Below are 26,298 nucleotides of genomic sequence, written 5' to 3' on the forward strand. Positions count from 1 at the left end.
CTTCCGTGAGCTAGCCAGGGAGCACAGCCGTTTATTGACATCTGCAGAAGAACACTGCCGCTAGCTAACTGCTCAGCGCAGCAACCGCACAGCAACAACAACAACACACAGAGCGCCCTCTGACCCCGGAAGGACACACCGTCGCAGCGAGAGGGCGTCACCCGTCACTATGGCAACATAAACAAAACATAACTGTACAAACAGAACCCCGAACAGCCCTGACCCGCTACATAGCCCCCACCTAAGGGGTCAGTCGTCCCCGACGACCCCATTGCCCCACACAAAGTCCTGCAAATGTCCAGGTGCCTTCTTTTGGCGCACCGGCCGATCATGACCGGCGGGGGAAAAGTTACTCGGGTCAGAACATGGGGTGCCACCATCATCCCACTTCTGACGCTAATGTGGCGAGCTCAGACAACGAGGAGACGGATGTGTCGTTTGGTCTTGCTTCCCATGAGCTAGCCAGGGAGCACAGCCGTTTATTGACATCTGCAGAAGAACACTGCCGCTAGCTAACTGCTCAGCGCGCAACCGCACAACAACAACAACAACACACAGGGCGCCCTCTGACCCCGGAAGGACACACCGTCGCAGCGAGAGGGCGTCACCCGTCACTATGGAAACATAAACAAAACATAACTGTACAAACAGAACCCCGAACAGCCCTGACCCGCTACAATATGCTGCTGAGAATATAGCCCAGAAGAAGCGTATAGTATAGCTTTTATTTTGGAAAGAGACATTTCTCTGTAATAAACTCTCTTTTCCAAAGATGAGCGATTCCTCAATCAGATACAGGTGTTACCGCGCCAGATCCGCGGCCCCGACCGTAGTAAGGAAACCTCTGGCAGTTACTTGAAGGTTCCGTAACTGACTCGTAGCCGGCAACAGCTTACTATACAGGTCAACTCCGCTAGCAAAAAGATCGAAGGAGGCGTAGGAAACTGCTTCACCGAACTTTATTTCTTCTCTAAGGCACGAACACCGCATACAGTGGGCTGAAACAGTTTACTCACAGCGAGCATCGCCGACACAACTCTGGCTGTCGAGGGAGTTATTATATTCCTTTTATTTATTTTCTTTTCGTCTCTTCTGTAGCTAACCGTTACTTTTTCCCCTTCTCCGCTCTCTCTCTTCACACACACACCAGGCAGTCCCGCTACACACATCCCGAATACATTTCCCATCAGGCTTCATCCTTAAAGGGCCATGCCTGTAACACAGGGCTTGCAAAATCGCTAGCCCGACGTCCCGGGGCTAGCGATTTTTCCAGTCGGGTTACCAAAATCTATCTCTGCCCTGCCCGTCGGGCTATCATAGGAAGGAAAAATATATGTCAATGCTTTTGCATTCTTTCGGAAATGTAGCTGGGTAATTATGTCATTGGCATCGGTGAGCCACTGTCAATATGTGACATATTCAAATCGCGTTTGAATTTGCGCTTGTTTTTTGCTTTCACTTTGCAAATGTCCAGGTGCCTTCTTTTGGCGCACCGGCCGGTCACGACCGGCGGGGGAAAAGTCACTCGGGTCAGAACATGGGGTGCCACCATCATCCCACTTCTGACACCAATGTGGCGAGCTCAGACAACGAGGAGACGGAGGTGTCGTTTGGTCTTGCTTCCCGTGAGCTAGCCAGGGAGCACAGCCGTTTATTGACATCTGCAGAAGAACACTGCCGCTAGCTAACCCTGAGCCACGGTCAACCCGTGGCTCAGGGTTAGCTAGCGGCAGTGTTGGGAAGCGTATCTGTAACCGGAAGGTCGCCGGTTCGATCCCTGGGCTCTCTGTCCTGGTCGTTGTGTCCTTGGGCAAGACACTTTACCCTACTTGCCTACTGGTGTTGGCCAGAGGGGCCGATGGCGCGATATGGCAGCCTGGCTTCTGTCAGTCTGCCCCAGGTCAGCTGTGGCTACAACTGTAGCTTGCCTCCACCAGTGTATGAATGTGAGAGTGAATGAATAGTGGTATTGTAAAGCGCTTTGGGTGCCTAGAAAAGCGCTATATAAATCCAATCCATTATTATTAACTGCTCAGCGCGGCAACCGCACAGCAACAACAACACACAGGGCGCCCTCTGACCCCGGAAGGACACACCGTCGCAGCGAGAGGGCGTCACCCGTCACTATGGCAACATAAACAAAACATAACTGTACAAACAGAACCCCGAACAGCCCTGACCCGCTACAATATGCTGCTGAGAATATAGCCCAGAAGAAGCGTATAGTATAGCTTTTGTTTTGGAAAGAGCCATTTCTCTGTAATAAACTCTTTTCCAAAGATAAGCGATTCCTCAATCAGATACAGGTGTTACCGCGCCAGATCCGCGGCCCCGAACCGTAGTAAGGAAACCTCTGGTAGTTACTTGAAGGTTCCGTAACTGACTCGTAGCCGGCAACAGCTTACTATACAGGTCAACTCCGCTAGCAGAACACCCGGCAGAACATTATGTTATTTACACGGGTGCACATAAGTGGTCCGCATGTGCGCATTCGCTGTCAAAAACAAAAACGCGCACAAGATATGAAGTTGCAACGCGTGTTTGCATACATAAGATTTTCTGGAGGAGGACAGACATTTGTTTAAAACTCTTAAAGATGTCGAAGAAGCTCCTTTAAGCAATTACTTTGGTGTTCCTCTACCTCCAAAGAAATGTCAGAAGGAGTCCGAACCACAAAAGAAGCACGTATTCTCGGAAAAGTGGTTGCAGGAGGTGAGCTGGCTTCAAACAAATGATGAACGCACAGAGATGTGGTGTGGAATGTGCCGTGAAAATCCCACTCTAGCGGACAAAAACAGTGCTTTTTATATGGACGCAAACGCGCGTTGCAACTTCTTATCTGGTGCGCGTCTTTTATTTTGACAGCGAATGCGCACATGCGGACCACTTATGTGCACCCGTGTAAATAACATAATGTTCTGCCGGGTGTGTTGTTGGTTTTCTCTCGATTTCTGAGTCGACAAGCGCCTTTGTTACTGGGACCAGTCATTTTAAGAAAGGCCCCCATTAGAACCCATGAGAAATGCAAGAAATGCATTATTGCTCAGTCTGCAATATCTTTCCCAGAACAAACACCAATTGCAAATAACATACGAAAAATAAACCTGAAAAATCTGTTTAGAACAGTGTACTATGTTGCAAAGAGTGAACCACCATTGGCAAAATTTAGCAGTCTTTGCAAACTTCAAAAAGCAAATGGCCTAGATCTTGGTTCCACTTGTCTCTTACCTGTGACTTCAGCGGAAATTTCAAATTCAGGATCTGACACAGACGGATTCATGTCCTACACAGTTCTTACAAGTTCATAGAAATTTCTGTTCAATTAGGACCAAGTATTTGAGTTGATGATTGTAATTTTTATACAATGTTGTAATTTGTTTTTCAACAATTTTTTGATTAATGTTTTGTTTCCTTTACAATATTATACTTTAATGTATAATATTGTAAAGGAAACAAAACAGGAAACAAAACATCAATCAAAAAATTGCTCTCTTTTTTATTCGGGCTACTTACATTTACTTTGGGCTACCAAAAACTGAAGAGTCCCTGCCCGAAGGGCTACCAGGGATTTTGAAATTTTGAGAGCCCTGAGATATATTTATTTTTTAAATTACTTTTGTTTCAGCAACATTAAATTTAAAAACTGTACTTTTGAGTTAAAATATATATTTATAATTTTAATAAATGACAAATTAAAAAGGCATGAACATTTTTTTTGTATCGAAAAAATATCGAACCGTGACACCAAAGTATCGAACCGAACCGTGAATTTTGTGTATCATTGCACCCCTAGTAAACATAGGCACTGCTCATGCGCGTTTTACCCATATTCTATCGCAATATTTCATTTTCCTATCGTTGCCCAAAATTACACTGGTATTACTGTGAATGGTATGACATAGCCCAGCCCTACTTGGTGTTAAACCAGGAAGAGATTCAAAGTTAAATGGTGCTCTGGTTTAGTCTAAATTCATGTAGTGTCGATGTGTCGAAATTCATCAACATAGTTTAATAAATCGAGAAAAAAAAAAATCTAAAATAACGTGGATTATACTAGTGAACTAGTATATTCAACTAGTGTTGAATTTGGACAGGAAAGGAAAAACAAAGTCAACAAAATGTAATAAATAAATTGTATAATGACCTGTTAAGTTAAGTACAACTACTACTGGCAGTATGTGGGAGGCAACAAAGAAAGAAAAAATCAAATTTTGTTTTGCACGCTTCTTAAAGCCTTGCATGACAGCTCAATGTTTGTGTGGGACATTTGGAAAAAAAAAACCCTCAAAAAAACATGATGGATCTTTAGTTTGGGGGAGGAGTCTCAAATGTAAGGCCCAGCAGCCAGAATCTGCCCTGTGAAGACTCAAATCCAGCCCACTGGACAGCTTAAGAAAATGTGAAGAAATGTATAGATTTAGAACCTTTAACTGTGTTTTCATGAGAGACTAACTCTGGACTTACTAATAGTGTCAATTTAAAAATATATATATATTTTATAGTTACAGGATAGTCTGCTTATATTAATAAACAATAAACCATCATGACTTCTTGTCATTTTATGCATGGAGTTTCACTGGTCTTCAGATCAAACTGGGCTGTATCTAGCCCACGATGTAAAATGGGTTTAAGGGATAAGCACAGAAAACGAGGGGACAGCTGTAGGGGAGGCTCCAATTTCAAATACTGGCTTCTTTTGGACTCTTCCACATTTCTGTCTACTGCAGCAACTATTTAGCTATTTTTAAAGCTTGTCTGATTCCATTAGCCTAATAATCCAGTGTTACTGGGTTATTTCTGAATGCCAGAACTAAAACCTTCTAAAATTCTCACAATATAAAAGCCTAGAAATATGCATGTCATGCATGACAAACAAATTGTAACATTATGTTGACAATAATGGGATTCTGATACAGTAATGCGGAGAAAGACAATACAGAAAGCATCATATTAGTAATAACATTTACAGAATGCTTGTATTAATGTTCTTGCAAATGTAAAAACAGAATGTGTGTGAAAAGGTAAAGGTTATTAAATATGGACATCAGCAAGCCTCCGGCACAACAGCAGTCTCATGTGCGTCATACTTATCCACTTCAACATAAAGTACATGATTCAAACACAAAAAAAACCCCACACCCTTCTCTTTATTCAGTGAGAATTTAATACACAAAGGAAAGAAGCAGCATGACTGCCCTCCTTGTAGATCAAAGCACATAAGCTCATTCTCAGTCTTCAAAGATATCCATGTCAAGCAGTTTTTGCAGCTATACAGAGAAGCTGGTACAATTCCTTCTTGCAATTCCAAAAAACACTTTTCTTTTAGGCTTTTCAAAACATACACTTGAGTAACACAGTACAAAAACTTTAAAAAGGTCTTGATCCTCTTTCTCTCCTCTGAAAATAATCTGTGTGCTGACCACTAACTGGGCAGCATATAATGCTAATCATAAGATCACTATCATCAGACTACATCCACCATCAGTTCAGTATAACAACACTAAAATGATCCTCATATGAAAATTTCAAAGATTGTATGGTGCTGATAATAACATTTAGCATGCAATGGATGACATAGAAAAACCTGATCATACCACCTTTGAACACACATAAAGAATGTGGTACTGTTTCGATCACATTATGTTAAAACTGGGCACCAAGTTTATGAAAAAAAGCCATCCATTTTCTTAATCGCCTATCCAGTTTAGGGTAGTGGGTAGGGATGGGTACCGGTATCATAAACGGTAGTAACCAGACCGAAAAGCAGCGCACAAGCCGAGAAATGCGCCGTATTTGATAGCTTGCTGTGAGACCTCACACCGTGCACATCTACTGCGGGTGGGTTGTCTGCTATCGGACCCGGAGTTAGCAACATCCCCCAAAAACCCGAAGATTAGAGTCCTGGCCCCTAGCCCTGCCAGTGTAGCAGAAATGATGACAGATGATGATGGCAGCAGCAGCCGTTCTTCTCTGGGTCAGTAGCTTAATGTTGTTCGTGTGTAATTTACGTTGAGTAGGCTAACCACGTTATTACATTAAATGCATGTAAGGTGAACTAGCAGACATCATCATAGCTACATGCGGCTGTCTTCTTGTTTGATGGCAGATACTCCCTTCACCCTGGCCAAAAAGGCTAAAATGACCAAAGAAAAAGTGGAAAACAGTTCAACATGAGAGGTTTTTGGACAAAGTTTGTGTTTTTTCCATTGTTTAAGCACTGCTTCCAGCCAAGAATGATACCATATATGCTCCAAAGCTGCAGAAAAGGCTAACATTGTTATCTTTTTACAAAAAAAAAAACAGCTGAACATGAGAGGTTTTTGGACCAATCTTGTGTTCCCTATTCTTTAAGCACCGGTTTGAGCACCGGTTTGAGCATCGGCACCGTTTCAAAAGTACCGGTTTGGCACCGGTATCGGATAAAACCTAAACGATACCCATCCCTAGTAGTGGGGGTTATGGAGCTTATCCATCTGATCCTGGTTCAATCAATCAAATTCAAGCTTTATTATCAGTTTTAATTGTTTTCAGAGGGGGGGGGGGGGGGGGAGTACAGACATTCTTTACTGAAGTAGAAGTACAGATACCTGTGTTTAAAGAAAAAAAAAAAAAAAGAAAAGATCCAGTACAGCTACTTTGTTATTGTACAGATATGTACAATAACAAAGTAGCTGTACTTCGTTATGTCCCACCTCTGCTAGCTTTACTATGCTTGCTGTAATGTGACAGTGAAGCTAATGAAACTAGAGATTTATATGCCTTAGGTGACAACAAGGGACGAATCTTCAATCACCTCTTATAGCACATCATCCTGTGCTTCCTAAATAATTTAATTTCCCCTATTTCCCTCCTCTGTCATCTCTAGTATTAGTTCATCTTGGAGAAAAAATAACTATCACTACCTACTACATCACAGAACATATTTCTAAACTTTGTTTTGCCAACATTTGACTTGCATAATGATTACAGTCATACTGGCAAGGCAATTTAGCTTGTAATTCTAGTGATATTACATAAACAGAAATTAATCTTACTCCATTGAACTTCTGTGGGGAAATAATTATATTAGATCCACTGCTGAATGTATATGTTTGCTCACAAAGAAATGAACAGTCTTTATTTTTTATGGTAGTCTCATTTTAATGGAGAGAGACAGAACAACAACCAAAAATCCAGGAAAAACAAAAAAAAACAAAAAACATATTATATAAAAGTTATGAATTGATTTGCATGTCGTTAATGAAATAAAAATCTTGTCCCCTACAACCCCGCCAGAATCCCTGCTCCCACAGATTGGAATTTGACACAACCAACAAACCAATCAATCACAGAGACTCCTAATTTCAACTTGAAATGTGTATAAAGCGCACCTGTCCACAAAGTCCATTTCTTCCATTCCAACCTCTCCACCACCGTGGGCAAGACCAAAGAGCTGTCAAAGGACCTCAGGGACAAAATTCTGTAAAGATGAGTCGGCCAAAATCCCTCCCTCACACTCTCCTGCAAACTACAAGAAACATCTTACTGCCGTACTTCCCAAAAAGGGTTTCTCCACTGAAGAAAGTAATAAAGTCTCCAAATACCAAGTCATGCTTTGCATGCGGCTCAAATACTTTACATTTACTGACATACAAATCAATTTATAAATTTTATGTAATGCTTGCTTTTATTTCTGAAAAAAAAAAAAAAAAAAAACAACAACAACAACAACAACAACAACAACAACAACAACAACAACAACAACAACAACAAGAAATAGACATTTAAATCAAGCTTTCTAAATTAGGATCCCTCCAGCTGCTTCTCAGTGATTGCATGCTGAATATTTTTTTCTGTAGGGCAATAGAGACAAATAAAAAATAAAGATTCATTAGTTCTCACAATGCATATTGACTCTGCAGTGCTAACTGGAAATCATGCCCTACAGTGCATTGGATCTGCTTAAGATAGGCGCATTTCAAATTGATATAAATTGCAGCCTATTAACTTTGCCTCCGAACACAGAAGATATCATATTGCATGTACTTTATTGTCTTTTATCCTAATTTTTGATCTGGACTCAATCACTTTGACTTCTGACTGAAATGGTAATGACCAGTCCCTCACTGAGTCTCCTCACCCAAACATGACTCAGTTCAGTTAGCCTTCAAAGAGTCTTGTAAGTAAAAGCCAGTTAGTGCCAAGAGTAGAGGAAAAGCTCACTGTCTGACAATCACAGAGACCTGGCATGACTTTTGCTGCCATGATGCCAGGTCTCTCTTGGAAATGAGATTTTTAATCTCAATGATTTTTTTTTTTTTTTAAACCCGGAGAAATAAAGGACTAATAATTATAAAAAAAAAATGTTTTTAAAAATTACTAACAATGGTGACACAAAGGGATATTCAAGGTCATCCCTTGAAGTTCAGTTTACTACACAACTTTGGAACTTCTAAACTTGTCTGTATCTGTATCTAGTAAGAGTCTCTAAGATAGACCTCCCCATGTTAACCAAGCCTACCTTAGATATGAGCAAGAGAGAGATAGCTTAAGCCATACTGGCTTGGACATCACCTGAATTAAGAAGGAACCATCATGGACCCAGGCCCATGTGTGGTATGTACCACCAGCAGACAGAAGAAGTGACTGACATCCAGAAATCCTACCACTGACCAGACAAAGCTGGACTGAAAGTCAGCACTAATCATGGCAGGAACAAGCCGTAAGTACAAGATTCATAGAGGCAGGAGTCTACACTCGAGGCAAGACCCCAGGTGCAGGCTGCAGAAAGATGCTCCTGAGACAATTCAGCACATGACAGCCAGGTGCAAAAACGCCATAACCAAGTGGCCGGCATAATATACAGGAACATGTGTGCCGAGTATGCCCTAGAAGTCCCGAGGTCAAAATGGGTGGGTGGTTGAGCTAAGATCCTGTGCGACTTTCAGATAAAGAAAAACTGGAGATAGTAGTGATGGACAAGCAGAGGAAGACAGCGCAGTGATAGATGTAGCTACACCGAGTGATATCAACATCAGGAAGCAAGAGAAGTACCAAAGCCTGAGAGAGGAGAAGATGTGGAGGATGAAGGCAACAGTTGTCCCAGTGGTGTTCGGAGCACTCAGTGACCCCCAAGCTAGAACAGTGGTTCCAGTAGATCACAGGATCAACATCCAAGATCTTTGTCCAAATGAGCGCAGTCGTTCTGCACAGAACCCTCAAGCTCCCAGGCCTCTGGTAGACTACCCAAGCTTGAAGGATAAAGACCACCCACAGGGGTTAGATGGGGACTTTTTATATATTATATAAAAAAATGTATAACCATATGTTGGCAAATCAAAGGTATCTAAAACAATTGTTTTATTCTCTGTTCATTAAAATACAGCTAGCATAAGGTGTTCTCTTTTAACCACCACTCAGTGTTCGCTATAATGAACCTGTGTAATATATGGTGGTGGTTTAAATGAGGCATTCAAAATGCAATTTTGTAAGACAGAGTGTGGAAAGTTATGCATGAACAAAGGCTAAACTAAGCCTTAAAAAAGAAAAAGAAAAGAAATGGGTAAATTGTCAACTTGCTAAACTTTCTGCCATTGCCTTCCCATTGTTTGGAAATGTCACAGAGTCATACTGTGAAGGTCAATAGTTTAGAGCATAGAGAAGCAGACAGATACTTCAATGTTGCTAATTATAGAGGTTTTCAAACCATAAAGTTCATCTATAAAGTTGCAAAATATTTTCAGGTACAGTGTCAAAGTAGATGCAGAGCAGAAATACTGCCTGAGAATAAAGTGGCCCATAGTAAGAGCACCTCTACTGATTGTGACACACAAGCCATGAGGACTTTTTATTGTCCAAAAGTTTGCATAAAGAGTCTGCAATCAAAAGCAATCATATATATATAGAAATATAAATATATATATAGAAATATTAGAACTAAGTGCTAGAGGCTGGTTAACATACCAGAGTAAGAAAATTGAGATTTCAGCTTCTTTAAAAAAAGGACTTCGAAGTTGCTGAGTCTTACAAAATATAACTTTATAATATGAATAGCCAGTTGTTTGGACAGAAACAAGAGCCCAATGCAGCCCCATGGACAAGGATTGAGATTTTGAAAAACAAAGACAATGTGGCTGTGTTAAGAGCAGCCAGAGCTGGAAAAACAAATTCTCTGCAGGGGTCAACCAGCATATTTCTACCTCATCATGGTGGCAGGAGTGCACAAAAAGCACAAATCTCAGATGGAAGCTCAATGTCATGCAGCATTCTCATCCCTACTAAAGACCCACAAAGACAGAGCACAGATTTTTGGTATACCAAAAGAAGCAAAAGCCTGCATTCATGAGACTGCTACCCTTTCACAAGGAAGCTAATAATGGATGAATACGGGGATCTGAAGACTGTGTCTTGAAACTTGTTTTAATATTAATTAAGTTGGTTTCCAATTGTCATAGTTTGTTACATCATAACGTTTACTCTAACTCAAGTTATTAATGATGAGTGACTACTAAACAGGAACTTAGATTTTTTTGACATAGGAGGAATAAATTCAATACATTTTCAGGGGTGCCTTTGGGAACTGGATTTCGTGGAGAGTTAACAAAGAAGAGGTATACAGTTCTAGAGTTATCGGGCTTATATGGTTGATTGCGAGTCAGCTAATGTAAAGTTTTCTGATATTTCCTATGCATTTATTACTGATTACTATTAAAATGTTGAAAGTTAAATGTGTATATACACTCAAAAATAAAATTTACAGTGTGCAACCTGGATATCATGTTAATGAGAAATGGAAGGACAACCTAATATATTTCCTCTATATACAGCTGTTGCTGGCTCAGAGGCATAAAAATATAGATATAAAATGGTTTCATATTGATGTATTTTAGCTTGCTAGCATTTGTAGAAAAAAGCAGAAAAAAGAAAACATTGGGGCTAATGGGAATGTCATTCAGACATCTGATGCCTGTATAAAATTTCAAGGCAATTCATCTGACAGCTGTTAAGATATTTCAGCATCAAGCATTAGCAATAACAAAACCATCAGCACTTTTCTTTCTATCATAACTGAAAAAGCCACAGCGAGACAGAGCTGGTACAAATATCTAAAAGATAAATTGATAACCTTTTAAAGCGGGATACAAATATATATGTACTCTACTAATTTTTAAGTAAGTCTGAAACACATCCATTATTCCACAAACTCTGAACCGTCTTTTCTTTTCTTTTTTTTAAACTGTTGAGTCATCTTTTTATTACTCTTTAATCTCTTCAGTCTTTATCTACCAAAGGATCTCACCACCACCATCCTTGAAACAAACTACAGAAGGGACTTTGTTCAGTCCTTGGAGTGGGTACACAAACAAATCTGACATCTAACCAGGCTAAACTCTTCAGGGAAACTTGGTGGCAGCCGCTTGCCATTACTCTCATGATTGGATCAATATTAATACAGCGAGTGAGTCAGAGACCTTTTTTAAAGGTGTGGAGAATGGGAGAAATAGTAAAGCAAGTCCTTCCCATTATTAGTTGTTTTTAGTGATAATTAAATGTGTCACCTTAAGAGAGCATTTAGTAACTAAATCCTCCTCCTGAATAATTGACTACATCTCCAGATACAAAAGCAACAGCTCTCCACCCATAACAGACATTAAAGCTAAAAGCATTAGATGCCTCCAGAGAGCTACTCCCACTACCAGTGCAGGGAGAAACACACAGAGAACAAAGTGTTTCCAATGTCAAACACGAAACACTCATGTTCTGTGCTGTCAGCTGTGGCTGACTGATAATACACTGAGTGCTGCTGATTTCCATATATGCACGGATATTTCATATTTGTACATTTTAACTACGAAATCAGAGAATTAAAGAACAGCGCCTGGCAGATAGCTGATGTAAAGCACTTTTGTAGTTCTATAAAGAGTTTTCCCTAAATATTTCTATATTTTTTCTATAAAATATGGACAATGTCATACACTGGTTCCATTGTGGACATTTGTCAGTCGCAGTGTAATAACCCTCTAAACCATACACTGCTTTGTCTGTTTACTTGAAACTGGACCATAAATTATCATCATGCTATACTGATTAGGACCTGAATCTAGCAACTAAGACAACAAACATAAATCAAGTGATCACTATGGCCACTTTCTCAAATGTCTACACGTGTATTTATGTATCTGTTTTTGGCAATTTTAAGAGTTGCCCCCATTACCATATGGTTAGGGTGGAAGGTTTACAGCATTTCTAGAGCTTATATGAATCCTTCATATACAAGTATTTGGTCTTGTGCACTTCTTGTTGGTTATGCTCTGGGTTTCTGTGGGTAGGTTCATCTTCTGAATGCCTCCAGGATAAAATGAGGCAACTTTCTCCCTCTTCTACACAAGATGTTTGTTTCTGTGTTTCATGGTATTGCAAGCTGGATTTAAAATGTAAAAAACAGCTTGAAAACTTCACAGATGGCTTAAACTATAACTTGATGAACCTTATAATGTTGAATTTTATTCCAGCTTTAAAGATAGGGTGATGTCTTCTCCACTAACCTCAAAGTTTTAAATTAAAACCCCAGTTGCATTTTATTCATTCATTTTTCTTTTGCGTGTCTATAGGCACTCCAGTGTTTACACTGGACATTATTTACTCAATTTACTGCTGACTTGACTTGAATCCAGAAATCTGTATTTTGACTAGTGAATACATCGTAGCATGTTTAAATTCTACTTTTCATATCTTCTTTTCTAGCTGCTACGCTGTAAAGCACAACTCCATTTTTAACTGAAGGCATTTCTTTCCCATTGAAAAGCAGATTTAGCCAACACCCTCCTTGGTTTTTTGCCAAACTGGTGACAGGTTCTGTCTTGATTTAGGTATGTGAAAGACAATGGGAGATTAATAAAGATACAGTCAATGATCTCTAGGACAAATCACCCTCCCATGTCATCCTTGTTTCCTCAGCCTTGTCCTTGTGCCAAGGCCTCTTTATGATCTACCAGCTGACTGAGAGTAAGGAAAGTGCTGAGTATCCCACTAAAGCTCTCACACACCTTAAGCTGAATTAATCTTATGTTAACATTCAGCTGACGATCTGTCTGTTTGTGTGCATACAGTAAAACACTGTCACGCCAGACACAGCAACAACTTTTGCGTTATGACTACACTCATGCAGCATTGTGTGCATCTTCAGCTGTTTGTCAGTTTGAAGCCACATTAAAGCTTGCCAGTAGACACACCCACAACTTGTTCAGTGCGTCTGTGCCTTCTTTTATGCCTCTTGTATAACATTACAATCCCATAAAACTGACAACCACCACCACACTCAACGTGTTTCATTATGTGCCAGCAGGGCAATATACTGTACCGAAGGGAACTGTTGTTTTCCAGAAACAAAGACGTTAATGAGCTATAATGCACTTCATGTTCCTGAGGAATAGCAAAAAAAAAAAAAAAAAAAAAAAACTGGCACAAGAAAGAACTTTAATATGGGACCACAGTAACAGCACCTCTGCAGAGGTCAGTGCCTCACTCTGGTGTGTTGAGAAACAATAATGTACGAAGGCTTACCTTGTGTGACACGTGAGATCCCACGTGGAGAATTCATGGTCATCGAGGTTAGTGACTACCTTGGCTGCCCTTGGCCAGACGGCGTGACGTTTGATAGGAACCAGCTCTTGACCGATCTCCCGTGTGGGGTCACGACTGCAGCAGGCACCCATCCTTCGACAGCAAAACACTTCTTTGTTTAATGACTAGGTGGTTCAACTCTTACTGGTATCTCCTACGGGTTCCTGATTTGCTTCCCACCATGCCAGCTGTAAGCATCTTACTCCTATTGTCCTGTCCAGTGTCACCAGTCCTCTCTCTGTCCACTCCCCATTTCTGACCACCCTAGTACGCGTCAGATGATTTCTCTCTCCAGGCTACATTACAAATGTTTTGGTGGCCTGCCCCAGGCAACTTTGCCCTCCTCCTTATTCTGACAGAAGTGTTACTGTCTCCCACAGCTAGCCAGACTTTAAGGGCCACAACATTGTATCAAGCATCTTGTTGTTACTCTCTCTCACTGTTTCCATCTGAGGTCTTCAATCCCTCCTTTGTGTCTGTCCTCGTTTGCTCAGTGAGGAACACAGATGGGCGCCCCACACTTTCCAGTCCCGAGCTTTGCTTTTTCTTCATAGACAACAGTCATGTAGAAAAGAGTGAGACAAGTCAGTCCTACGCTGCAGCGATGTGTGGGCTTCTCATGCGGAGAAATTCAACAGTTGCAATAAGATTTGGCTCCACGTTTCCATTTGTAGGCTCTACATTTCATGCATTTTTTCCCATGTCTGAAGTTTATTATAGCACAATCTTCTGTAGACCTTTAGAGAAAATAAAAACAGACTCTTTCTAGTCTGTGTTGAGTACAAGGTATTAGAATTCTGCCTTTTTTTTAAAAACAACAACACATCTTTCTTGTCCTTTATTGGCCACTTTCAGACTCTAAAAGCTGAGGATCTTTTGCCGTTTCTTTTTATGGACAATAGATCTGCTTTGCTATGCCATTGAGTGCCAAAATTTTAGCTCACAATGTATTTATATATATTGCTACATATTTGTAGCAATTCATCAAACAGCTGTTAAACAACCACAAAATACTCTTTGTGCAGTCAATTCCCCTCTCTTCCACAACTTCTTAAAATACATGTCTGTCCTTCAAACTCATCCTCCCTCCTACAAACACCCCAACAACATCCTTTTTAGTGTTGTAACAAAAAATACCTTTCCTAGTTAACTGGGTTTATTTACTCAAAGATAATGGACATTATTGTTTATTAAATTATGACAAAAAAATAAATAAAATATTTCTATCAAATACAGCAACAATGCCTTTTACTTGGATCACTGCCGTGCAAATCAATACACATGCGAGTAAATAAGGGAAGTTACTCGCATGTGTAAGAGAAGCAAATACAGTCAAGACATAAAAATTATTGTTGCTTTTTGGTTTCCTCACCTAGAATCACCTGCCTAAGAGAGATCATGTTGACTTGTTGTTCACTGCCATGACTGCGTTATCTATCGTTCGTCATAGTGTGGCTTGCTAGTGTTCCACACCTGCTATTTTCAGGAGCAGGCAAAACAGAAAAATTTAATGGGGGGGTAAAAAAAAAAATCAAAGGATGCAGAAAAAAATACAAGGGAAAAGAAGGGAAAAATCAATGTTACGCAAAGCCAAGGTGACTTCAATTTATGAAGATCCTGGGATTAGGAGAGGTTCCAACAATCATTCAAGGCCACAGGCCCAAGAACACTTCACTGATGTAAACAATAATTAGCACATCTTAAAATTCAGGTAGTGTAAAATCAAAGGATTTATTTCATGAAGTCTACTATTGGCAAAGCAGCTCTGTAACAGAAAAAGCCAAGGCTGATGTACTACACAGCCAAAGGAAAGTAACCAAATCAAAGACCCTGTCTTTTTAAGTTGCTTTTTAAAATAACGCAACCTGATACAAAGCAAACCATATACTTTTTATAGAAGATGGGTGTAGCCTCCAGACATGAAAAATTATGCCCTGATGCTGCATTCTTCTTAGAGTCTGCAAAGTATAACAGCAAAAAGATTGTGTATAGAAAATTATCAATACACAAACTAGCATATGACCTCAATTTATAGTTTTATACTGACTGCTAAAATACTGACTTTAGCATAACTTGTTGTTCATTCTATAAATTACAGTCTCATTTAGACAAAGCATAGTATGTTTAAGGGTATTGGTATTGAATGGTTGATTTCATAGACTGAGCCACCCCTCGAACCAAGATCATGATGGCATGTTTGTTGTGGTATTTCCCCTCTTTGTTGTGATCACTGTTGGAGTTGTTACTTTAAAACATCATTATTACAGATATTACACAGAACACCTTTCTTAAAAGTAATGCAGTACATTACTTCATTACTCGAAATGAAGTAATGTAAAGGAAAAAGGGTTCTTGGCTAGCTTAGCGTTAGCATGCTGCCTGTACAGATGCTTGCAAAGAACCGAAGCTGTGTTACCAGAATAATGCAGTCGTTTGTTTTCTGGATGCAATTTGCACTTTACCATTTATCTCATCCTTTTATGCAATAAAAATAAACGTCCATATCCATGCCACAGACTCCGTCGCCATTTCCCTCCTCTGACACGTCAACTGAAATTAGCTGACTGCAGCGCAAACGCAAGAAGCTGGATCGATGCGCAGGCAGACTAACAATTCAAACAAACTAGACTACCAGACACCAGTTTTCTACAAGAACCGGTTCTGGAGTCCCATCCCTACTGTTAACAGTGTTAAAGTTTATTTTCCAAGCTCAAATAAAAATTTAGATTGACTGTGCAAAAGGGGAAGCAGCAAGAGGTTAATGTTCTCTGATATGAAAAATAGCTGTTGAGTACAGTGGCGGGACATGACAGACATAACTGCACTCTCATCTTTCAACATGCAGGAAATCAGATGTGGCTGACATTTCAATAGATGGTATGTGAGTTTATGAATGTTTAAATGGTTCTTTTTTTGTATTTCCTTTTCATAATAGAAAAAAAACAAACTCATTTTGAACTTTGTACCCCTACACACTGATTAAGACAAATGAAAAAGGCACCAGTCAAAAGTCAAGTGTGTTCAGAACATTCTGGACTTTGTAAATGATCACAACAGGACACTTTGTCATTAAGAGTTCAGAAAAGATCTGCAATTACCAAAAGTATTATAATGTGTAGTCATGTTTTGGATCGCAATCCCTTTTAAAATGGAGGACCATTTGGAGCAGTCATTTTAAAATTGTTCACATGCACATAATCATTTTACGGCTGTAAGCCTCTTAATCATTTTAATAACTTTTTTGGGTGCCTGTGGCTATTTATCCAATACCAGACCCCTTTCTCTGTTTGTCAGCATATGTATGAATTGAAAAGCACACAAAAAGCTGCACAGAAATTTTATGTGCAAATTGTCATCCTGCTTTGTTTTTACATCTTATCCATCATATTCCCATTAAATGTCACAATAAAGCACATATCAGCCTGCCAGATCAGTGCTGTACTCAGATTCTCTGTAAGAGTCTGTGGATTAATACCACAGCCTCAGGGCAAGGTTAAATATTCAAGAGATCCATTTTCAGACCAACTCCAAAGATGGTGTTAAACACACACACACACACACACACACACACACACACACACACACACGCACACACACACGACCCTAAAGACTAAGGTCTTTCCCAAAGAGAAAGACAAAAGAAGAGGAAAAGAAGAGAAGAGTCCCTTAAGAATACTGAAGGTGCACTGTCAGGAAAACTACTCCTTGAAGAAAGTGCCAGTATGTGGATTGTGGAGTCCGTTTGACACAACAATGAGTTGAGGAAACGCATAAATTATAGTTAAGAGCAAAAACCTGAAATGCTGTGAGTTTGATGAGGGCCTATCACTGCCACATTTAAAGCCCAGTAATTTACATATTGGGTTTCACTTGTTTAATCCACACTAAAAACCAGTGGGTAAAAAACAGTGAGCTGGGCAGTTATCCCTCTAATCTCTATAATCTATATAAAGCAGCACATACATGTCTCTTTTCTGTAGATGCTGTACTATTCTCATGATTTAAAGCTCATTAGATACAAAGGAAATAAATCAGTTTTCATATATGTTCATCCATACACATAAGATAACAACCTTTTACAAAGGTATTTAAAATAAGTTTTAGGTATGGTTTGATACAAAGGAATTTATTCATAATGTGAAAATGTAATTCCAGAAGAAACTGCAGAGAAACAAGTGTACCATGCAAATTAAAGGTCACAAATATCTGTTAAATTTTGATGTGCTATTGTCTTTATTCAGTGTTGCACAAAGTAATATGTCAATCTCATCTTTGCAGGTCATGTACACTTAACATCCTGTAACACCGACATTTGAAAACAGTGCTTTGTGAGTGCAAAGACATAAACACTTTTATCAAAGTGCAGGTTGCAATAAGTATAAAATGAGTCTAAAAGGATCAAAGAAGTCTTTCAAGTTGGTCAGAGTTAAGAGTTTCTCCAGTATTACGAACCAGTGAAAGAATGTGATTAAGCACACAAACACACAGAGAGCTTTTTTTCAAATCATTAGCCAGTGGAGATGCTGTCTGAATCTCTGTGGGTTTTCAGGATGAATAAAGTGAGTCAGATATAAACACTGACTCATCTTGTGTCTTTTCATTGATACCTACATCTGCAGTTCAAAGTTTTAAATCTCATTTTTTGATCTTACTTTTTTTGATCAGAAACGTCTTTATTTTAACTTAAGCTTTCATTACCAAATTACTTCAAATAACTAAATTGGAATCATTTGAGAAACATTATTTAGACGGGTGCATTTTTCCACCCACAGTCCCTAAAACCTTGGTTGAAGGAAGAATTTAAGGGAATGGCTCATCGTTTTTTTTGGGCGCATTAGCTAAAAATGTCCAAAATGAAATGAGGCGTAATTGTCAAAACCTGGTGCAATATTAGCAATACTGAATAAGTGATGACTGGATGCTTGACTCATCCAATTTATATAGAATTCGTACAATAATACCAGAAAAGTATTTTCATTAGGTGGACTTCTGTGAAGACTTGCTTATCAGAACATTTACTTTTTTATACTATAGTCATGACAAAAAGCAGTGTATTAGATCCCTTGGCAAGGCTTTCAGGACTGAAATAACTCTTCACAATTCTCACATTGATAACAAAGAGTGGTGAGCAACTGAAGGTAAGAGAAACAGAGAATAGGTAAGACACTGACCAAAATCAGCTACTGAAACATCTACTAAGCTACTGCTTTTCACATACCGTGTATGTGAAAAGCCTGGGGGAAACCGTGAAAGAAAAGGAAAAGGTAATAGGAGCAGCCTGAGCAGATGCCATCTCATGGGAAGGCTTCTAAATTCTGATGAAAATGCACTCATCTTGTTTCCAAAGTCATTCACTACAAACATCCTCATCCTATAAAAATCTCTCCCACCTTATGAGGCGAGCAAACATCAAATATTTGCTCCACTCCAGAGCCAACATTCTTGCACAGGGAGATTTGGGATTTTTTAATGCATAAAAAAAGAGCATGGTCAAAATGAACTAGGTGCTGCTTAAAACTGTCATATACATAAAACTGGCATTGTTCTAGTCAAATACCAAAGAAAAAACACTGTGACCTCTACAGCTTTTAGCTATTTAGAAGCAAATAAGCTAAAGCCCAGAGCAGGTGAGAGAATTATTTACCTTTCGACACCTTGGGAAGTTACTAATTTACATTAAGTCTATATTAGGTGTGTTAGATGACAGTCTGAGAGGCAAAGGCATGTCAGAAAACCAATATAATCCTGGCACATGTTAAGAAATAGTCCTTTGTAGAGAAGCAGGTGTTAGAAGTAAATATCTATAGGGAATGCTATTAAGAACAGAAAAAAAAGCCAGTGAAGACCACATTAGATATAAATGTTGTCCTTGGGCTGACATTTGCATGAAATAATCTTTAACTTTCCTGCTGTTCTAGGAAGAAAAGCAGAAATCGCTCAGCACTCTCAACCAATGAAAACAATAAAATTAAAAACAAAATCTGCTGTTGTCAAAGCTTTCTCTTCCAGGCTTTATTTGTCTGCCAGAGAACTGTTGATTCTTTGGTTTAGCCAGGGCTCCACAGGAAAACAAAGCCTCTTTTTCACTTAAGAACAAAGGGCTCTAGATGGCGAGCACAAACCAGCCCTATGTTCTTCAGTTTTATTAAAAACTCGAAAAAGATTTTTCATCAAAATGAGGAAAAACATGCTTTTCCTGTGTATTACTACCCGTTTCAAGTCACATCAAAACGGTCTTTCATGCGGATTCAGATTTAATACAGCAAAGCCTTCTCTGTACATAACACCTATATTTAGGTCCATTCAGCTTCGTGTTCACCTAGGGTGCAAGCACTCATCAGAAACCCAGGGTCTGAGAAATGAAAAACACTTGTTAATACATCACCCAGCTTACATCCATAATACACCATCTTTCCAGGCAAAAATACCTTTTTTGCTGTGACTCATTACTAATCTTGTCATTGCGTCCTGTTCATTGTTTGCTTGATAATAATTCAAGGCTATTTTACAATGCAGAGAGAGAGTAGGAGCACTGTATTCTCTTAATGGAAATGCTCTTTTTCCCTTTTTCCATCAAGACTACAGTCATGCTGGGTGGGTTGAAGGTCTGAATGTGTGACACTGATAAAAACTGGAACCCACACACTGCTGACAAAAAAAAAAAAGCATACCTGTTCAGCAAACCGTTTGAAGGTTTAACAAAGTCAACATTACAGGACAAAAACTACTCAGCAGCAGTGCCGATGCTATCTACAGCCAATGTAACTCGGAGCCTTAAAGTGTTTAAGTCTTGCAAGGCCATCCATACTCCCGACATTATTGTAAGCTGCTTTGAGAGAAGCCTCTTTGTCACGGCTTCGTGATACTATCATTGTGCTTACCCCGCCAATCACGCCGAATTCAAATGACAGAGGAACCAAACTAGGGCTGCCACAAACGATTATTTTGATAGTCGACTAGTCACCGATTATTTATGCGATTAGTCGACTAATCAGATCATCATCCATTGGACATAAAACTACAGCTTATTGCACCAGCAGCATCTGCTCTTATATAACTATCATTAGCTTACAGCTTTAAGCTTTTAAGGTGCTAACTAAAAATAAAGACAAGATGATAGTTTATTCAATTTTAATGAAATTTGCAGATTGTTTCGGTGAAGTTTAATAAACTCCTTGCTATCTAAAATATAACAGGACACCGGAGTATATTCTCCAGCATCTCACACTTCTGATAATCAGCTGTCTGCTTGACGTTTATTCAGCTGTGTAAAAACTATAACTTTAATCTCAGACAAACCGATTTACTCAGGAACAAATAAAATACTAAAAAAAAAAAAAAAAAGCCAAACAACAACATTTTTAATTTATCTAAGTGACTCATATATATTTAACCTGAGTAGCGAAAGACGGCGGTGGGTTTGAAAACAATTTGCCGGGAGTCCGGTGTTCTCACCGCGCTAGTGACCTAGCCCCCGGCTAGCTATCGAGCTAGTGGGTGACAGACGTCTCCGAAAACGTCGGAGCGCTTTTGAAAATATGTGGTGTCCTGATAAACTGAGCTGATATTTGAGGTTTACACAGCTACATTCTCGGCTGAAAATATGTTAAACGTTTATTTTGTGACCCAGAAAGAATAATAAGAGTAATATTAAAACTAACTAGGTGCCTCCATTGTTGGAAACTAAGCTGGGCCGCGCTATGAATTCTGGGACACAGCTGCTTCTTCTTCTTCTTCTTCTTCGGGGTTTAACGGCAGCTGGCATCCTTGTATATGCAGTGCTGCCATCTTCTGTTTCAGTCCGTTATTACACTCTTAAATCCTGCTACTTATTCCTGCGTCTTTTGTGATCTTACAAAGCTTCAAACGACGCGTCGACTATTAAATCAGTCGTCGACGATTTTGATAGTCGACGTAATCGTGACTAGTCGACAAATCATGGCAGCCCTAAACCAAACACAATTTTGAAGATCATCATCTCATCACAACCTGCATCCTTAGTTTTTCAGTGTCAGTGTCACGGTCGTTCAGGCAAAGCTCGAGTGTTTATATTTGTAGCAGATTTTACAGATTTTACATATCAAAATATCGTTATATCTAAATAACGATAATAAATCGTCTGGTCCTTAGCAGGTCTAGAAATTAAGTAAATACAATCTCAGATGAACAACAACAAGATGACATATTATACCAGGTCATCATTTCGAAACTGAGCAAAGATGCAGAAGCAGTATGTGAAAAACTAAGTCCACATTTACTGCTTCCATGAGAATTAAGAGAGAAAGTGGGAGCCAGGTGCTGCTAATACAAATGTACTCGATAACTGACAAAGTGTACCTACCCCTATAAAAGCAGAGGTGTTGGCAGCAATCAGGAAACAATCAGGTATCCAGGAGGTAATCAATGATCTTAGAGAAGGAATTGTTGGTTCCTATCAATGTAAGAAGTGTTATAAGCCCACTTCCAAACAATATCAATCTATGGTCAGATTATTCACAAACAAGGAAACATTTAACACAGCTGCCAGTCTTCCCAAGGTGGATTTCCAAGAAAATTTACCCCAGAATCTGATTTTGCAAACCTGAATGAACTGAAGCAACTCTGTAGAGTGGGCCACAGTTCCTCCAAAATGATGTGCGAGACTAAAAGTTATACAGAATCATTCAAATTATTGCTTCTGAAGATGGGTCTACAAGCTACGGTATCATGGGGTATACTTAGTTTCTTCGCATACTGTTTCAGCATTTTAGCTTTGTACTTCCTAGATAAATAAAGAAATGGTAAAACCTGTTGTGTTTTGTTCTGTCTGAAGTTATATTCAAGTCATTTAAGGAGCTCCTAAGGACCACATGATTTATTATGAAGCACTGATGGGTAAAACTTTTTTTTTTTAAACCATGACTGCAAACTTTACATCTAAGAATCCTAAAACATTTGGTATTTTTGTTTGATAGAGAAAAAAAAACACATAAAACATTAACAAGTTGGAAAAAAGCTACTTCCAGATAAAGTAATATCCAGGATAATGGCAAAAGACAAGACTGAAGCCTGCAGGACTGGGCTAGCTGATCTACCCAACAGGAATCTGACATCTCTCAGATCTGCTCACTTACTTCTTTGTTTCACTGTGTGTGTATGGCATTGGTTTCAGTTTTCCTCACTGCCCCCTGCCTTCTTTCAATCCCCTCCAGTGAAGCTATAGTCATGCAGCCTTTCCTGCAAGAATTTTATCCCTTCTTGGGCCAGACTGGCAATGCTCCCCACCTCCCTGTACCAGGAGCCCCCTGCTGGGTGTAGCTGCAGAATAAGGGGGAAGAAAATCTGTTGGTAGGCCCTTCGGGGGAAGACAGAATCAGACATCATGTCTGTGTGCATGCACATAGCTACGAGGGCGAAAAAAAAAAAAATCACAAAACGGGTACAACCAGGGAACTATTTCAAACATGCTTAAACAAACAGCCTCGGGACAACTTCTGAAGAGAGGTTACGTGAGAGGGTCTTGTCTGCAGCAGAGGAACTCGTCAAACAAACCCAAGTCATACTTACATCCCCCTTGTCCAGGGGAGAGTATAAGAGAGGATTATTAAAGCAAGTCCAGGCAAAGAACAACTGTATCCGAGTTTGGGGACAGACGGAAATGAAGTAACCAAGCAAACAGCCAGGGGCAGACAAACGATCTGGCTCTTGATTGTTGTCTACAGTGAGCTCATCAACAGTTCTGGGAGCCGCACAGATATGTTGAAGACAATCACGTTCTTGTGTCGCTGTGACAAAAAAATTAAACATTTTCACCTGTGACTATGCTCACACTGTGACTCCAGTCACCAAGCTAGACACAGGTTATGCACATAGACAACAATGAATGAAAAAGAACTGGTTTATAAGAGGTTACAGAGTACACTTTCACGCAGTCTCTCCAAAGAGAGAATTCATAGCACTGCATTTGGTTAAAACTGTCAGAAATATCTAAATAATGCAGGAACAGAGCTGGAAAAAGATGTTCAAACCCTGCCCGTTTCCTCACCTCCACAAATCTGCAAGCAGACTTGAGATTACATGTGATACAATCAACTGGTCGGTACATCCAGTCCACCTTAAAACAGGACATCAATAATAGGTGCTGTAATGGGGAAAGGAATAAAATTGAGCTGTTTTTCTAAAAAACACGCTGTTAGCAGTGTCACGGAGTGGCCAAACAAAATCCGCACAGATACACAGAGGGAGCTGCATCGTCCTTTTTGCGAGTAATAAAAACATGAAAAGCATTTTTCCAGATAGATGAGGCTCCAACAATGGAGTCCTGGGGGGCTGTTACATAAATTCGGCCTCTAGATAAATAGTATGGCTTTGACGTGGAAAGGATATTAGATGTCAAGAGTGTTATTAATTCACCATGGGTTTTTTTCTGTTCAAAAAAATATCAGCCATAAGCCAATTAAAACAAGGACAAACTAAAATGTTTGTTCCTGTTCCAGACGTATCTCTATCATCTTAAGAATACCTGAAATACCTGAAGCTTGACCCCCCCAAAGACTCAGGAATGTGCTTATTGTTATTTCACTTGAATGCTTGAGCGTCACTGAAGAATGATGTGCATGTAATGCTATAAATTACTATTTCTACTGCGGTTAACCTAAAGAGCTGAAAGCATCGTATCTACTTTGAATCCCAATCGAGGTATAATGAGTTTAAAAAAATACATTACAGATACATGTTCACATAGTTTTCAGCAAAGCAGGAGGCTTCTTGTTTTCAAGAGTTAAAATCTGGTTGTTGTTTTTTTAATCCACATTTGTATTTGCATATTTTTCCAGGTATGTTTAAAATTGTATTTTCTTTCATTTTTATGAGTTATCTTTATCTAAAGAAAATTTGTTTTAACTGAAACAATGTAACAAATACTTTTTCATAGGACTGTATGTACTACAATTTATATATTTATATCCAATTCCAAGCTGGACTGGAGAACGTTCTGGAACCTGTCCAGAAACTAAATAGCTGGAGTTCGACTTGTCAAAGGTTTGCAAATAATTGCTGTTTAATAGATAAATACAGATAGACTGCCAACAGGTTGCCATCAGTCTGAATGAATCAAACGTCAGAGGGATGTGTACTCCTTAAGATATTGCAAGCTTTGACACTTTACACTGGCTAAGTCTATTTTTGTCTTTTAGGTTGCTGTTTAGTTTGGGGATTGTTTTTTTTTTTTTTTTTTAAATCATCTCTGATCCAAGCCCAATTGCATTGTGCTCTGTATAATGACACTAAAGATCATGCACTCTTTAACCATCAAACAGGTCAAATCCCCACTACAACAGAAAAATGAACTAGCATTTCTACAAACGCACAGTCGCACTAAGCCCAGAGACACCCTCCTATTTTTTGTGTTTTGTTTTGTGATGACGGACCAGTGAAGCCACTCCCCACATTCATTTCAGAGAGTTCAGAGATGCGAGTGTGAACATGTATATGTGCACAGGAGAGCATGCGACCACATGAGTCCCACGTCCCAAGTGTGAGTTATACGTGGCATCTTCATCAGGCTCGCAGAGAGCTTTGCTACAAGGACGTCTAGTATGAAACGAACTGTTGAGACAGAAATGGCTCCTCAAGAATATGTGGCGCAATGCGAGGGTGCATCACAATCAAGACGACGCAAAGCATCAAGGCTGTGGTGGTGGTGGTGGTTGCACCACATACTTTGAAGCCATATGCATCTCAAACAAAGAAACTGCCTGCCAACAGCTTGATGGCCAATTACATCACAGATTGAGCGCTATGCCAAGCTAAATCAAAGTGTTGCAAAAATAAAAGGTTTTATTTAAAAAAAAAAACATACACTAGACTAGATATTTTTAAAAAGACAGTAACTGCAGATTTTATGTATTTTCAATATCCCCATTCAGGATTATTTTTAGACAATCCCAACCAAAATGTATATCCCCGGTCACGGCTTACAAGATTTTTAATTACCCCACAAATAGTGATCTGCAATGAAGCAGACAGTATTTAAACATAAGCCAAAAAAAAAAAAAAGAAAAAAAAAAAAGAGCTTCCACACAAAGAAAACCATAAAGTGCAACATAACCAATCGTTTCTCTCTGTTATCTGCAATGCCACTTAATTCTCTCAGCACAGAGAAAATGTAAAGCACTAAATCTGCCTGAGGGCGTTTTAAGGACATTTCAGGACCTTAAAAACACTGATTACTGAACAACTGAGTGGCCCATGAGCGCTCTAACAGGTGTTAACCTTCCTTCCTACAGAAGCTTATGTAAATACCTACACAGAGGAAAAAAACATGAATGCTAAACTAGGTTTCCAAAGATATAAACAATCAGTAATAAATGGTGGTTAGCCATTCAACAGACTGGAGACCTCTTTAGGGTTACCCCTGCTCTCTTTATGGCAGCTGGGATAGGCTCCCACCCCGCATGACCCTGAATTGAATAAGTGAAGGAAAAGGGATGGCTGGATGGATAAATAAAACATTTTTATTGTTTTGCTTTTGCACCAACCCTCTACATGTCCTCCTTTGCTCCATCCATGAATCTTCTCTGTGGTCTTCCTCTTTTCCTCCTGCATGACAGCTCCATATTTCACATCATATATCCAATATTTGCACTCTCTCCTCTGCACATGTCCAAACCATCTTTGTCTTGCCTCTCTAACTATCTTCAAATAACGCAATCTCAA

The 26,298-nt window shown here is 39.4% G+C and overlaps 1 protein-coding gene across 9 annotated transcripts in view; it reads right to left on the reverse strand.

Annotated features, from left to right (window-relative positions):
- The window catches only part of LOC113026380 (pleckstrin homology domain-containing family A member 7-like), a 150,312-nt gene that overhangs the window by 121,028 nt on the left and 2,986 nt on the right, over window positions 1–26,298 (reverse strand). Inside the window, exon 1 of one of the 9 annotated variants that reach the window (XM_026175110.2) lies at window positions 13,543–14,064. The exons of the other annotated variants lie outside the window; for them this stretch is intronic. Coding sequence (XP_026030895.2) covers window positions 13,543–13,694 — 152 coding nt within the window. The 5' untranslated portion in view covers window positions 13,695–14,064. Of the gene's footprint in view, window positions 1–13,542; window positions 14,065–26,298 lie in introns of those variants that run through there. 9 annotated transcript variants of the gene reach the window in all.

Source organism: Astatotilapia calliptera, chromosome 7, assembly GCF_964374335.1.
Source record: "Astatotilapia calliptera chromosome 7, fAstCal68.1, whole genome shotgun sequence".
NCBI lineage: Eukaryota > Metazoa > Chordata > Actinopteri > Cichliformes > Cichlidae > Astatotilapia > Astatotilapia calliptera.